This window comes from Rattus norvegicus, chromosome 17, assembly GCF_021556685.1.
Source record: "Rattus norvegicus strain SHRSP/BbbUtx chromosome 17, alternate assembly SHRSP_T2T, whole genome shotgun sequence".
NCBI classification, from domain to species: domain Eukaryota; kingdom Metazoa; phylum Chordata; class Mammalia; order Rodentia; family Muridae; genus Rattus; species Rattus norvegicus.
In genome coordinates, this window is record NC_141550.1 from 18,347,501 (window position 1) to 18,364,557 (window position 17,057).

The 17,057-nt window shown below is 43.5% G+C and overlaps 1 protein-coding gene across 1 annotated transcript in view; it reads right to left on the minus strand.

Annotated features, from left to right (window-relative positions):
• The window catches only part of Stmnd1 (stathmin domain containing 1), a 26,213-nt gene extending 11,364 nt beyond the window's left edge, over positions 1 to 14,849 (minus strand). Inside the window, 2 exon segments of the mRNA NM_001432343.1 lie at positions 2,791 to 2,971; positions 14,656 to 14,849. Coding sequence (NP_001419272.1) covers positions 2,791 to 2,971; positions 14,656 to 14,742 — 268 coding nt within the window. The 5' untranslated portion in view covers positions 14,743 to 14,849.
• Between the last annotated feature and the right edge of the window lie 2,208 nt (positions 14,850 to 17,057).

A 17,057-nucleotide genomic window follows, 5' to 3' on the forward strand; every position in this document is an offset into this window, starting at 1 on the left:
CACCACCACATCATAAAATAAAGGGTGCCTGCTTGTTGTCTCAAAGATGGGTCTGCTACTCAAGTCGAAAATGACACTGTGCAGAGTCATCTGCAGGGAGCTCTCTTCAGAAAGTGCACTGTCGGTGGATGGAGTCATTTGCAGCTGTCTCTAACCCCTGTGGTTACAAAGACAACTTTCATGAGTTTTTGTGCTTTGAAAACATATGCAGAGAAGGCTGCACACGCTGCCCAGCTGTTTCTCATTTCAGACCATTAATCCACCTATCACGAGAGAGGGCTCTGACTGACCGTCACATGGCACGAACGAAGGACCAGTCAGCTCAGTACTTTCCAGGGCTGGCTCTTCAGTGTGTGAAATGGGGCCCATTCTTACTGCCAAGTGTTCTGCATGGTCTTTGGGAAAGCACTCAAACATGTAAGCAGACATGGTAACACAGAGGACAATTCAATGTAAAGGTCGTAAGTAAATACCTCCATGGATTCAGAATGATTTTATTGTTATCGTTATTGTTAAAAGGTGGGCTTGCCTATAACCCTAGAACTCACAAGGTGAAGGCAGGAAAATCAGGTGTTTCATGTCAACCCTATTTGAGACTTCATATCAAAACCAAAAACCAAGCATACAAACAAACAAAAGTCCTGGTGGACTTACCAGGAAGGGTTAACATAGTAATGGTTACTGTTTACTGAGTGTTTTACCAATCCGTGAGAGCAGAGCTATAATCCCTATTTTACATTAAGTACAGTGATATGGTAAAAGCTCATTGCTCAAGGGGATGAGACTAGTTAGAGTGGTAACTCGGACTGAATTCAATTTCAACACCAAGTTTCTCAACCTCACTAGTCTCTTTCCTAAATATGATATAGGAGTAGTTGAACCACAGGTATTCCACCTCTCTCAGATATTTCCAAAAGGTATCACTAACATAAAGAAATGAATGTAACCATTTCAACCCACTGTCTTTTGAGTCTACTAAGGTATTTGTCTTGGTAAATAGAATATTGAGCCTAGACGAGATTCTTTAGGAAATGCCAGTCATTTCAATTCATTCTACTGTTTTTTTTTTTTTTTTTTTGAAGATTGGAGCATATTAGGTAGGGTAGGGGTTACCCATGCTTCTGTTTTATTATGAAGTACATTCATGACTTCTCTCACTGCTGTGACCAAATGGCTGACAAAAAGCTATTAAGCTAAAAAGCTACTTAAGGGAGGCAGGAAGGTTTGATTTTGACTCACGGTTGGGAGAAGTACAGCCTTATGGAGATGAAGGCATGACACTGGGAACAGCTTGATCTGTGGCACTGACCAAGAAGCAAAGACTGTGCTTTCATGGGTTCCTCCTTTTTTCTTTTTTTAATCCCTTCTAGGACCCCAGCTCATGGGGTGGGGCCACCCACATCCACTGTGGGTCTTCTTCCCTTGGTTCATTCACTCTGGAATCATCCTCACAGACACAGCTGTGATGTGTCTGTCTCAGGCTCGTCTTAAGTTTTTCTTGATCTAATTAGTTGACACTTGAGACTTAAAGGGGTACATGGTTACCATAGTAAATATAGAGACCATAAAGACCCCCGAATGGAGGAACAGTGTAGGAAACAAAAGGCATGAATATATCAAGGTCTTAAAAGATAGAGAAAGGGCATGGCAAGAGGAGCCCTTGCTGTGCAAACATAAGGACTGGAGTTTGTATCCCAAGAATCAGAAGAAAAGCTGGGTGAATGTGAGATTCCACCTGGAATCCCAGCAGGCAGAAAGCAGAGACAGGGGACTCCCTAGAGCTAGCTGTCTAGCTAAAGCAGTAAGCTCTGGCTTTCTCAAGACACCCTGCCTCTATATCATGCAGGCACCAACTGAAGAAGATACCTGATGTCAACTTTAGGCCTCTATGCACACACATGCACCTGTATCCTCATATGTACCCCATATAATGCAAACGTTATTTTAACAGTTAGATCTCCTAGAACTGGAGTTACAAGTGGTTGTGTGCTACCTGACATGGGTGCTGGGAACCAAACCCAGGTCCTATGTACCAGCAGTAAGTGCTCGTAACCACAAAGCCATCACTCTGGCGCCAATCCTGGCTCTTTTCTGATCCTAAGGTGGAATCAGAGAAGGAACAAGGGGGACGTGGAAGAAATGCTCTTCCTCTAAACTAAACAATGTTCATTCCCTCCAGATCTGTGCTGTTCATTTTGTTCCAAAGGCTGACCAACTATAAATAAGATGTCAGCACTCATCAGCAAAGAAGAGCTCAAAGGAGGGAAAACCACAGCATTGCCTCAGAAGGGCCACAAATAGAGTTTAAATAGCACACTAGATCATAATTACTGTTTTTTACGTTTTTACTGTGTATTCTCTGATGTTGTGGATGGGAATAGGTAGGAGGACAGTTTAATGAAGGTTTATTTTATTTTATTTTATTTTATTTTTTACAAATGTAAACCTTTCCCTTAAGAAGATGCCAACATAGTGGGGTTTACATTCCCCTAAGCCCTGTGATTTCAACTCCTAAAATGTGTTTTCAATTCTCAACAAGGGCTCTTGCTTTTTTTTTTTTTAAAGATGGCTTTAATTACTTCATCCACAAGATTAATGACCAGCAATATTTACGCACACGATAAAGGCCTAAGACTAAATTCTACTGTCTTGGAGATAAGAACCTTGCCATATAAAGTATACTATGACCCCAAAAAGAAGTGATCAATGGGCTGTCAGATACTTGCATTATATATTTAGAGGTCTACCAGATGTCTGGCGGATAGCAACATGAACAGAGGCAGAGGTTACCTGAATTTATTCTCCTGTTTGTGTTACTAGGAGTTGGAGAATTTTCTGGAATAGTCCCAGGCAAACTTCCCATCTGTGCTTGTTGGTCCAGACTCTTGGCGTTGTCTATGGTGTCCTTGGGCCATGCAACTTCAGTTTGGGGACTGTAATTCTCTTTGGAAGAAGTTACTCTGACATCAGCCTGTGAAAAGAGAACAGCTTGGTAAGGGTCAAGATTTCTTAGGAAAAGAACAAGATAGCAGGGATTACTTTGTGAGCATTTACCAGTTAGTGTCTGTAGTGCTCTCATTAGTAATCATGGCCTGCGGATGTTCTGGTATACAGCGAAGTGAGCTAGCAGATGTGATTAAGTAATGTTCCCAAGATGGTAAGGCTATTAGAATGTTTCACGGGAACCCCAGATGCAATCACAATTGTTCTTCTAAGAGACGGGAAGAGAGAGAGAGAGGGTTATGGTTTGAATATAAAATACCCCTAAAGGTTCATGTATTGAAGGCTTGGTCCCCAGCTGGTAGCCCTGTTAAGAGGAGATTGAATCACAAGAATGATAATCTGCTCAATGGAATGTCTCCTCGGTGAATCATAGCTGAATGGGCTTAGGGTGTGGTACATAGTTAAAGAAATGAGACACTGAGGAATGTATTCTTGTCTTCAGACCCTTACTTTTTGCTCTCCTTACTTTCAATTTGCAATAAGATGAGCAACTCCACTTGATCAAACTCTTTGCTGTTATGCTTTGCTTCAGAGCAATGGAGCCAAGCACCCATGGATGGAGACCTCTGAAACTTCTAGCAAAAATAATTTCCACTTAAGTTGTTTATCTTAAATACTTGTCATAGAAACAGAAAACTTACTAACATGGAAAATTATTGATACTAAGAAGTAAGCCCATTAGTATAACTACTGATTGTGTGACTCAGAATCTTATGGACCTGGATTTTGGAGAAACTTTGGAAAGTTTGGAGACACAGGCTAGAGAAACCCAGGAATAATATAAGCAGAGTTCAGTGGGCAGGTCATGAATGGAAGTCCAGATTATCAATAGAAATGCTGATAGTAAAAATGTTCTTGTCAGGTTTCAAATGGAAATAAGGCCTTTAGTGGGGATTGGACAAGGGTTCATAAATTTAAATTCTGGCAAAGGTCTCTACATTTTACCTAAGCCCTGAGAATTTGTGTAAGGCTAAATTTCAAATTGACAGACAGACTAATTTGCTAGAGAACATTCTCAGGAAGAATATATTTACATTGTAGCATGGATACTGCTGGCTTCTTTTAGTCCAATTTATAGTGAAACCTGGTAGCAAAAATAAGAGCAAAAGGAACAGAAAAAAAAACCTACCCATATAGACAAAAAGGACTATGTTTATAGTTGGTAAGGAAATTATCACCAAGTATTTGGCTTTGAGATAATAGGAAAAGTACCTAGCATAAACATCAGGAGTTGGCCTAGTAACATCCATCAATAGCTAACTATAACTAATTAGAAAGACTTTGCTTTGAGATGAGAGCTCTGGAGAACCTGCCTATACAGGCCTACCTGGAAAGCATTTTTCTGTGCTTAGCCATTCGTGTACATAGAAGCATCAGAGGATGTTTCCCCCTAGTAACAGTCCTTGGCATCATTCACAAGATACTAGTTTTTAAGGCATCTAGAAGGCAAGAATTATAGGATAATGGTGGCTTCCACCAAGATTACTAAGGAAAGTATAAGGACCCAGGCAATCTGCATGGCAGGGTTAATATGCTTGCATGTGTGCCCTTGAAAGGGCATAACAAGAAATTGTAAGGGTGAAACCTAAGCTTCAGTAGAGATCCTGTGATGTCATGGGAAACAGGGACAAGGAACATCTGAGGAAATTTCTGCCAGTCATCACAGTCAGCTGGGGAAGGGAGAATGGGCTTTGGCCAACAAGGCTGTGGAGGTGGGGTTCACCAAGCCCTAGAGGTCCGCATCTTGCCACCATGTGTGTCTGATACCCAATGAACATAAAGAAGAAAATTCAGTTTGCCTGCTGAGTTCCAGTCTGGTTTGGTCCCTTCCTTCCCACTCCTCGTTTTTGGAACAGAAATGTTTGATCTGCATGCTTGCACTTTAGAAGTATATATAACTTTATAATTTTCTCCTATGTTTCTTTTGATCATTGCTAGAGATCAAATTTGGGGCCTTGTATGTAGGCCGTAGGCAAATGTACTACCATCAAGCTATACTCACTGCAGCTTTTGTAATTTCTAATGTGGACTCACAGCTAAGGGTCTGATGCAAGTCTTAGTTTAACCCATATGAAGGGGTTGCACAATAGGGCTCAAAGCCACTATTTTGAGCCCTACTGGGGAAAACCAAGATGAACAAGTTCACAGTCATCAATCAGGTATGAAACTAGAGATATCACTGTATAAAAATGAATATTTTTAAAAATGCCAGCTTTGTAGTTTAACATGTAATAGAACCCATTAAAGTGACCAATTAATATAGAGGAGGATCATGGTGGTTAAGTTTGTGTCGACTGAGATAGGCTGTAGTAGCCAGTTTTCCAGTCAAACCTAAGCGTTGTGGAGAAAGGATCTTGTAGATATAATTGCACCTACAACCCACTGACTTAAAGTAGAAGAGATCCTTTAGGCCATCTGGGTGGGTCTCTTCCCACTGATGTTGAAAGGCTTCTGGAGTAGACCTGAGGTTTGCTCAAGGGAGAAAAAAAGTATGCCTATGGGCTGCAGTTTCACCTTCTAGCCTGCCCCTTCCTGTCCCATCCTGTAGAGTTTGGGCATGTCTGGCCACTCTCCTGTAAGCATTCCTTTGCCATACATTTACCTTTCTACCCATCATCCCACCCATCTACTCATTTGTCTGTTTGTCCTTCTGGGTCTGTTCCTCTGGTAGAATCCTGACTGATACAGAAGCTCAGTAGAAAATGGTTAAGTACCAAACCCTGGACAGAAGCATTATCTACATGTTGGTATTATTGACTAAGTGTATTTGCTCATCGAAGACTTTAAAAAGATTAATTAGAGCCGTCTTAAAAGCCAATGAAAAGAAGTTCAGAATCATTCAGTTCTTGGGGAACTACAAAATAAAATTTAAAAGGTCCTGCAGAAAGTTAATTATGGAGTAACCGTGAGGCGTGGAAACTCCACTCACTAGTTTATGCCCTAGCAAAAATGAAAATAGCATTTAGGTAAAAACGTATGCATGGTGCCTATAATTACTATTCATAATGTTCAAAAAGTGGAAACAACTCAACTCAAATGTCTATCAACTGATGGTTAGGGAAAGGAAATGTATCATAATTGTGTGAAAAATATTATTTAACAATACCAGGAGATTAAATACTGACACACGTCATAACATAGACATAGAAAAACTTTCTTAAATGAGAGGGTCCAGTCAATTCACAGAGACTGTCCAATCTCAGACCGGGTGAACTCAGTTGCAGTAGGTCGGCTCAGAGGCTGTGTAGGGCAAAGGGATTTGGGGGAGGGGGTAAGTGAGGAGAAAAGGATGAGCTGCTCATAGGCAGTCATTTCTTTGGGGGAAGAATGTGCTGAAAATAGATGACACAAATGGCTGTCACCTGCATATTTTAAGGGTGAACAATACAGTGCATGAATTACACTACAATTAAACTGTTATTAAAAGTAAGATAGATTCTTTTCGAAGTCATATATTTGTGTGAGACATTCTTTTCCCACACTGAAAACATATTGGAGACATTTGCCCGCTTTGACTTCATTCTACTTAATGGCCAAGAGTAGTTATTTATGGACAATGGTGTTAGTTCTTATATAGTCGACCATGCAACTGCACCATAATTTATTTAGCCCATTCCTGGGACGTCTAATTTTCTGCTATTATAAAGCAGGCTAGTTCATATACATATTTGTTAGCTGGTTTTGTTACAGTTCCCAGATGTATACATTCTACCTGAAAGCCTATGCACTTTCAGTACCCTATAAGTTTCTAGAGGGTTCTCCATAAGCACTGCATCAATTCCTAAGTCCCCGCTCCATTGCTTATACAGCCTGCAAGCCACTAATACAAGACACAGGTCCCTGTGAAACTTTTCATAGTCTCATAGCAAAAGAATAAAAATGTAGTGTGTTTTTCGTCCACCTGTTCACTGTCACAGGCATCATCGCCAATAATGAGAAAGCAGCTTCCCGAAAAGTGCTTAGTTGGGGTTACTATTGTTGTGACGAAACACCATGATCAAAGCAACTCCAGGAAGGAAGGGTTGATTTGACTTATACTCCCACATCACTGTTCATCATCAAAGTAAGTCAGGACGGGAACTAAAAAAAGGCAGGATCCTGGAGTCAGGAGCTGATGCAGTGACCATGGAGGGGTGCTGCTTGCTGGCTTGCTCCCCATGGCTTGCTTAGCCTGCTTTCTTATAGAACCCAGGGCTACCAGCCCAGGGATGGCCTGACCTACAATATCCTCCATCAATCACTAATTAAGAAAATGCTCCACAGGCTTGCCTATAGCCCAGTCTCATGGAGTTTCCCTCTTTTCAGTTGACTATAGCTTGCATCAAGTTGACTAAAAGTAACCAGCACAAGAGCCCATACATGCAACATACTTACACCACACACAACATATAACATGCACACACATGTGTATTTGATATGGCTAGAAAAGGAAAATGAGACTGCTCTAGTCTCTTTCCTGTTGAAACAAAACCACCCTAACCAAAAGTGACTTAGGTGAAGAAAGGAACCTGTTTCTACTTCCAGGCCATAGTCCATCACTGGAGGAAGTCAGGGCAGGAACTCAAGACAGGAACTTAAACAGAAACTATGGAGTAATGTTGCCCATGAATCACTTTCTGGCTTGCTTGAAGGCACATGCTTAACTAGCTTTCCAATATGGTCTAGGATCACTTGCCTAGGGATGGTGCCACCCACAGTGGGGTGTGATCTCCTCCATCTACATCAATTAGCAATCAAGACAATTCCTCCACAGACAGGCCCAGAGACCAATCTGATCTGGGTAATCCCTCAATTAAGGGATGGTGTAGAGCCTTCAGATGGTTTTAGGGTGTGTCCACCTGATAAAGTTAACCAAGATACTCCCTGATGCTTTCCTCTTGTGGGGGAGGTCATAGTTCCTGTTGAGCTTAAAGATGTAAAAGCCTTATTGTGGGTTCTTCCCCTAGATTTCAGATGGTTAAAGCCAGTAATAGTAAGAGGGATATTTTCATGAGTTCATTGCATTTTTCAGACTCAGGTTTTTTTATTTTTAAAACCACCAATGTGCCATGGGACATGTAAGGAATGATTTTTGTCATTATAGTAGAGATATTGAAAAAATACAAGGGGCTTAATGATAGTCACACTAAACTAATGACAAAACACCAATTAGGAACTGAACACAAATTTGAGTGTTAATAAACCAGAAAGAGCTGGCTTTCTTCCCTACATTGTGCTTGGAATAGATTCCAATACTGTAACTTCAAATGACCTTACAATGGCTTCTCCATCACCAGAGATGCTTGGTTTGGGATGGGAACCCCAGGAAAAATCTCTACCCATTTGTGTTTACAGACAGGCGCTTTAGAGTCCTGGCAGGAGATAAAACTTAATGTGTAACAGACAGAACACGATCTTTCAGCATCTCCTAACATATCCCAGCCTTCAGTTTCTAGAAAGAGATGAAAGGTTTTTCTCTTTGAAAAACTAAGAACATCTTTCAAATGTCATGTCAATTTGTAACATGTTTTAAGAACGTTGGCCCCATTTCATGATCTAGATTGAGGTAGCTGTAAGTCAAAGACGCTAGCCTTACTGACAAATAATTGAATCTCGTTGGGGATGTGGCCAGCAGATCTGCCCTATGCATGCAAGGTTTATATTTTCACACTAGTACGTATTGACATATCTGTGTTACATAAGAAAGAGTGCTGGGCTTCGTCACAGAAGGAGGGTGGAAGGCTTTTGCCAAGACAAAGTTGTCAAAATATATGGTCAGTGTGTTTCTATATTTTGTATATTTCAGTGCTTTGGAGATAACACTTTTTATCAAGTTTAGTGTTAAAAGCTAAGCATTAAAAACAGCTTGTCCCAAGCCAACAGCTGTGTGTGTGTGTGTGTGTGTGTGTGTGTGTGTGTGAGAGAGAGAGAGAGAGAGAGAGAGAGAGAGAGAGTCACCAGCATTCTGAAAAAAAAAAAAAGACACCAGTTAAAAAAAGATACCTGTTTCATTATGGATAGGTGTCTGTTGTTTGCTTTTTATGGTGTGTGTGTGTGTTTGTGTGTGTGTTTGTGTGTGTGTGTGTGTTTGTGTGTGTGTGTGTGTGTGTGTGTGTGTGTGTGTGTGTGTGTGTGTAGTACTGTATGTACTTTTGTAGCTTCTTCTGGGAAACATATTTTCCAAACAGCTTGGCAGGAATTACCCGTTGATACTCCCTGAGCTGAAATCTTCAATCACTTCACAAGCAGAAGTGTGTATAAATACATTTGCCGGTGGACCTATGGGAAGATTTTGTTCTTCAGAAGTAGAATTTTTGCTAATTTACTTCTAGTAATTTAATTACAAATAGCAAGCCCTCAAGAACCACTCAGGAATGACTGGTTAACAAGATTTAAGAGGGCCAGGAAATGGCCCAGCAGGTGAAACTCTTGGTGTGCAAACATGAGGCTATGAGTCTGAATCTCCACATACAAATCTGAGTGTGGTGTGCACCTATATTCCCAGTGCTGGAAGACAGAGACAGGGAGATTCTAGGGGCTTGTTGCTTAGCCAGTCTAGTCAGTGAATGAGTGCCACGGCGCTCTCTTAAAAGATAGGGCACAGGTCAATGAGATGGCTCAGCGGGAAAAGCAATTGCTGCCAAGCCCATGGACCCGAGTACGATCCCTGGGACCCACATGACGGAAGGAAAGAACTGACTTCCACAGATTGTTCAGTGACCTCCACTGCTGTTACACACAATATATAAAATGCAATACAAATATTTGTAGTGAGCAACAGAGAAAGGTACCCACCATCGACCTCTGGCTTCCAGAAATGCATGGGTGCACACACCGTTTTCCCTTTCCTCTGGCATACATGTGTTCCCACACAGACATGCTTGCACACTCGCATGGGCATGCGTGCACGCGCGCGCGCGCGCGCACACACACACACACACACACACTGTTTTAAGAAATAACTTAGTTCTTTTTGCAGTCAAAAAGCAAGGCTTTTATCAGATGTTAGAGAAAAACTATGAAGGGTCCTCCATGATCACTCGTTAAGTTCTAAGTGCTCTTTCTCTCTCTCTCCCTCCCCCCTCCCCCCCTCCCCCCTCTCACCCCCCCCCCCGCCCTAATCTCAGACCAGGAATGTTGAGTTACTCATATAGAAAAAGAGTATTTCTCCTACCCATGCTGCCCATGCTTTTCCTACCATGATGCATTGTTTTTTTTGCAATGCCTTCACACCTATTTAGACTAAGATAAAAGTGAACAGGACGATAGACAACTCCCAAGGGTTTTGACTTAGAATACATTTTAAAGTAAAAAGCGCTAAGAGATGTTAATGTGTCATATAAGCAAACACGTTCCCCTCAGTGTTTTATTTACTTTGTTGACATCTCTGAACGCCTAAACTCGAGGGGAAGTCATAGAGGCATTGCTATAGTAATGGTCACTGAGTGTTTAGTTAATAATAACCGTACCCTTCCCAGTTCGGTTTTGCAAAGTCAAGGACATGGAAATAGAAGATGTATTCGGGAATCAAATGAGTCGACTTTCCCATGATCTTAATGTTGAGTTTCCTCCTAGCCATCATCATTCGTCTCATGCTGCTGGAAGAGAGGAGTGAGGTAAGCAATCTGGGGACTGGGGGAGGGAACAGCATGGAATCACAAAGGTGTTCGTTTGTGGCTGGTTTGTCTGAATCAGTGTGCTACTGATAAAATGACAAAGACTGTTTCTGTCTGTAGGGACAGCTCACAGTGGGAGGATACAATAAATAAACAATGTAAGCCCTCTCCTCAGTTCAACAGGAGAAGGTAGATCAACCTGGCCAGCATGGTTGTCAGGAGCAGGTGTCCAGAAGCATCAAAGGGAGGAGTGACTAGGAATTCTCTAAAAGATGGGATGTGTGACCTATACAGGAAGAAGGGGAAACACAACAGGGGAGAATGGTGGGTACAATGATTCCTTGGGGTAGAAAAGAAAGTACCCACTGAATATCATAAAATCTTTGCTTAAAACATGGGTGCTGGAAGGAGAAAGCTGGAGAAGGTGTCAGGATCAGCTCAAGGATAAACATGGATGACTAAGCTAAGATTGGTAAGGATTTTATGTCAGGACAATATAAATATTACCCAAACTTATCTTCTGCCGCTATTCTATATTAAATGTGGGTATGGGCACCTTATGTGAATTAAATTCACTCAATTCTCATAAAAACTGAACAAAGATAGATATTACCATTTGTGTTATTTTATAGATAAGAAAATGGACACTGTGGAGGTTAAAGGATTGGTTTATAAGCATGTCTGTGGGACACTGTCTTGACTGTCAATAGATGTAAGAGGTCCCGGTCTACTGTAGGCAGCACCATTCCTTAGGCAGAAAAGGCTAAGTAAGCACAAGCCTGTGAATGAGCCAGCAAGCAGCACTTATCCATGGTTTCTGTTTTAAGTTCCCCCTTAAGTCTCTGTATCTGGAAGTGTAAGCCAAATAAACCCCCCTCCAACGTTACTTTTGGTTGTATTATTTGTCACAACAACAGAAACAAAACTGGACAGACATCCAGGACCCCTTGCAGGCTCTATGGTGGCTTGACAACTACGCTTATTCTTCTGATTAATGTATTTGACACTTGGAAGGACTTGACTTGTGGCCCTGAAACCTGGTCTATATAATAAAACCATATTTGGTGATGACTATATGGTTGAGCAAATGAAAGCAGCTATAAAAGACATATGAATAGTGAAAGGTTTCCTATGTATAATCCTACCTGAGAAATTAATTAAAAAGATAAGGAGTCTTAGCGTCGTCATCTAAGTTTCGTAAATGTATTTTGGGGAAAAGAGAGGGGAAATGTAGGATCAAAGCAACAATAACTGAGGTGCCCAGAGCAGTGCCTTGGAGCTCATGAGCCTGTGGAAGAGAAGGGCCTTCAAAGCAGAGAGTGATTCTAGGCCACCAACTGGGGTTGGAGCTCTGCACTGAAGCTCTTCAGTCCTGCTGAGGAGCAGGTCTAGGAAGGACCTTCCATAGGGCCATGGAACAGCATGGGGAAAGCAGGGAGGTGTGGACAGGCCCAGAAGCAAGCACTATAGGTCATTTGGCCTGTAAGAGCAAGAGTCTGTGAGAAAGGAAGGGAAGTACAGAGAACACGACATTAGCAATCGAGGATGGAGGATTAGTACATGATGGAGAGGTCTTTCTTGAGAGGACGGGGTGCAGAGGGCTGGTGGAGCAGTGTCAAGAAAAGCAAAAGACTCTGAGCCCAAAGTCATCCTTGGCTACACAAAATCCTGCCCCCCCCCAAATGTATTGATACCTTAATTAAACTCAATCACTGTTAGGAACAGAGAGCACAGCACAGCATTTGCATGGGTGGCATCTGGACACAGGCTTCTCTCATAGGATGAGGGACTGAGCCTGGAGACTCAACTCAATAGCACAGCACAGCTGTCTGTCTGTCCGTCCGTCCGTCCATCCATCTATCTATCTATCATCTATCTATCTATCTATCTATCTATCTATCTATCTATCTATCCATCCATCCACCCACCCACCTGCCCACCTGCCCATCCATCCATCCACCCATCCATCCATCCATCCATCTATCATCTATCTATCTATCTATCTATCTATCTATCTATCTATCTATCTATCTACAGATAGGGTCTCACATGTCTCAGGCTTGCCTTGAACTCACTAAGTAGATGATGACCTTGAATTCATGATTCTCCTGCTTCCTGAGTGCTGGGGTCACAGGCATGCCCTGAGTTACACATCGGTGGGATGAAACCCAGGGCTTTGTGCATGCTAAGCCAATACTCTACCCACTGAGCCACAAGCCCCATACTTTGGGTTTGCTTTTTTACATCCACTCTGGGAGCTCAGATGTGCCACACATGTGAGGGGTGCTATTATTGGCCCCAAAGCATGGCCACCTCATGTATAATGAGAAGACAGTGTATGCCTTTCACACAGCAGCCTGAAGAATGCCTTGTGGAAAAGGCAGCCCTGAGTGGCTGTGAGCTGCTTCCCCCAGCCTGAGAAAGAGGGTCATAGACTCTCCTTCACCCTTCAAAAGTGTAATTTTGATGGTGAAGTGTGCAGTGGACCTCTCCTTGGGTCACCCCAATGAGTTGAAGTCTTGATACCAATGAGATAAGATACCCATTCTATTGGTGAAACTATCCCGGCAGAAGCAAAAGAATTCTAGAGAGACTCTTGTGCCCTTCCCTCTAGCTATTAGACTAGTGAGACAACAGTGCCCAAGAAGTTGGAATTTCTGCCTGAGTCTCAGGCTAGGAGAGAGAACAGCCGAGTTTGTACCAGAGGCAGGCTTTGGTTCTTTTGCACAGGTCTGAAAGACCACTTTTGATAGAGGGTCTGGAGCTTCGACCACAGTGGAGTCAGTGATGGGCAAGACCATACGGGCATCAGACCTGATTAATTATCAGTGCTTCTTGCCCTAAAAAATGTTAATTACATCTGTATGTGTGTGCACACAGGGGTGGAGCTCAGAGAACAGCTTTCAGAAGTCAGGTCTTTCCTTCTACCACGTGGCACCAGGACATTTAACTTAGGACTTCAGACTAGGCATAAATACCCTTACCTACTAAGCCATCTCTTCCTCCGTTCAGACTTACACTTTACATCAGGACCCCAAAGACAGACTTCAGGAGTCTCTGAACCTCTGTTTTTGTTCATCTTCCAGTGTGGCCACATTGAAAAAAAATTTAAAATGTCCCTGCTTTTCACTACTTTTTTTTTTCCTTTTTTCTTTTTTTTTTTCGGAGCTGGGGACCGAACCCAGGGCCTTGCGCTCGCTAGGCAAGCGCTCTACCGCTGAGCTAAATCCCCAACCCTTTTCACTACTTTTAAAATAGATCGATGGAGTATAAATGGCCAAGCCTAACTTATTAAGTCTGTCGGGTGGGGCCAAACTGTTATTGGTCAGGGAAGGATGATAAAAAAAACCCAGCCTGTGGCTCCCACTGCCCCGTGGGAACTTCCTCCAAGATCTCCAGGTAAATGATACAAGCTAAAGGCATAGTAGATGGGAAGGAGCATCTTAAAAACTAGGTTCCCACTAACTTTGTCCCCCAAAGAGTTTAACTACCCAGACAACGTGGCTGGATGGTTGACAGCTCTGTGTGCTATAAAGAAACACAGAGGGCAGCAGCTCCAGGACCAACATTAGCTGGCAATGTTCAGGATCTCCCACCTTCTCATGACATCGGACCGGTGGCAGAAGCCAGGACCCTTCCACCTGCATCTGCCCGGGCTTTGGGCTGTGATCTCCACATGCGCATGCGCATGTCTGCAGCCACAGATACACAGAGACAGGTACAGTTCTGGCTTTAGAGACACCAGCCATCAGTGGCGGAATAAACTCGCTGTCTCTTGATTTACACCTTCAGTCACATATCTACTGCCCACTTGCTCCAGATCACTTCAGAGCTTCCTAAGTATGGAAGTGTGGGAAATCTCGGTCTTTCCCCTCCCCTATCCTCCCCTCCCTCCCTCTCCTCTCTTTTCTTTCTGTGTCCTCCCTTCCGCTCTCTCTCCGACAGTGTCTCTTGCATGCAGCTCCAGTATTCACTGACAGTGTCTCTTGCATGCAGCTCCAGTATTCACTATGTAGTGCAGGCGTGTGCTCCCACAAGGTCTGTGATTGTCTGTTACCTTGGATCCCTCTTCCCAGCCCTTCCTGGGAGAGGGCATGCGGCTCTGGCTCTGGTCCTCTGTTTGCTGGGAAGGTCCACAGCCCATTGCTCGCTCCTCCTCTCTAGGCTGTGCCGGGGGAGCTCCTATCTGGTCCTGGAGTCCTTGTTCCTCGGTCAGGGCCCAGCACTCCCTCCTCCCATACCTCCAGGTTCAGCATCTGGGAAGTTGCTGGAAACTGTTGCCATAATAAACGGGCGTCACAGACACACAGACCTGGGACCTGAGTGAGCAAGGATGAGGATGTGACTTTTGCAAGGGAAAACTAGAAGATCCGAGAAGCTATCCAAATCTCTACTAGGGGGTTGGAGAGGGAAGCGCTTAGTCTAAGCAGCCTGCTGGACCTCATTTCTTTTCCTTGGCCAGGACCGCGGGGCACGCCCCCATACCACTTACCTGGTCCAGGCATCACATCAACAAGCTGCTGTCGTGGCAGGTCACGACAGCAGAGGACAATGAAATGCCACAGGATGTGGGACCTCAGAAAGGAGGGTCACACAAGAAATAAACCCCACTGCATGATGAAAATCACCCAGGACCACAAATAGCTCTGAGGTTGCTAGTGGGTCTTAAAATCACGTTTGACTTGCAAAGTCCACTTCAGGAGTGGTTGGGCAGCAGGGGTGGGGGTGGGGGTGGTAATATGTAAATTCTGCGGAGAATGAAACCAACAGGGGTCGTCCCTCCCCCCCCCCCCCCGCCCCGCTCCCCCTCCCCCCAGCCGGGGTCAAGAGAGGCAGGGCAGGGGGCCATGGGCTGCTCCCATGAGCAGCACATGTTTCAGAACTCTTAAATCTTATTTTCAACTCCGTTTTCCTTTTTGAGGACTAAGAAAGTGGAGTCCAAAAGATGCTTGACTTGTCTCAACCCTTTGTTTTCAAGGCGGTAAATTCAGGCTCAGGGAAGCCACGTGACTTTCCCAAGATCTCCAGGGAGCTAGTTAGGAAGGAGCTGTGACCAGGACCCAGGGGGCCAGTTCTGTCCCTCCACGTCTCCAGACAACTGGAAAATGCAACACAGGCTTCTTGGAAATTCAAAGCTCCCATGATCTTCCCAACGAATCCAGAGGCCAGCTCTGCTGTAAGTAGCTAGATTATAGAGCTGCTCTATAAAATACAGTTGTTTACCGCAGTCCAGGCTGGCCTCTGCTTACTAATAGCTCAGGATGACCTTGAACTCCAGATCTTCTTGCCTTTGCCTCACAAGTGTCACAATTACATGGTGTGAAATTACTTTAAAATTTTTATTCTTGGCCTTCTTTTTGAGACAGGGTCTTCCTATGGTAGCCTGGTTCTCAGTACAGAACACACGTCTGGCTCTGACTCACAGAAATCCCCCTGCCTCAGCCTCTCAAGTACTGGGATTCTAAATGTGAATCACCATCCTGAGGTTTGTTTTACAGACACTCTGTTGCTCTCTTGCTGCTCAAATAATGCTGCTTGGCAAGTCTTACTTACATGGAGAAAGATGTATCAAGCCCAAGCCCAAGTCTTATAATTAGGAAACACTGAACATGGAAGATTTATGAATGATGTCTACCTCTGGAAGCACAGGCTCATGGCTGAACTAAGTTAGTTTGGAAAAATCTCACCTAGGATTATCTAACCCAAGAAACACTTAAAAAAATATTCCTTGGAAAGCTCAATGGGTGTTGATAAAACCGAAGGGTAACTGTGGCAGACGCCTGTGTTTTCTCTGAGGTGATCTGTAGACAGAAGTCTTCAGGGAATATATGGGATAGTGACCAAAATGAGTTATATGGCCATTTTCTGCAGTATCCTAAGACCGTGGTCCAAAATTATGAAAGCACTCTTTTCCTAGGAGTGTGCTAGGACCAACTCCTGCTGACTCGAAAGAGCCTAACTTAGCTAGCACTGTTGGGTCCCAGTTGCTAAACGTAGCCGATATCAGAATTAAATCTCATAACCTTACAATGAATTACGTTAAAAAACAACAGTTAAAACAAACAGGGACTAGGAGTAGCAATGGCGTATCCCTTACTACTTCAAAATACAGAAAGGAAAAGGAAAGAAGGGAAGAGAAGGGGTGAGGGAAAAAACGGTGGGGGTAATGATCACCAAGTCTGTTGAAGGAAGGGACACAATGGCCTCTGGTTAGAGATATCTATACCAAAATTACAAGCAGGATCTGTGATGCACTCTACCTTCTTGTCCCATTTTCCTAGTGGAGAGAAGGGGTCTTTGTTCAGTTGGCTTGTAAAAGACAGAAAACTCAGTTTCTCTCTTTCTACTCTTCCTTCCCTCCTCTGTCTCTCTGTCTCTGTCTCCCCCTCCCTCTCTCTCTCCCCCCGTCACTCACCTCTTCCCCCATCCCCCACCTCTCTCTCTGTCCCTATCCCTCTG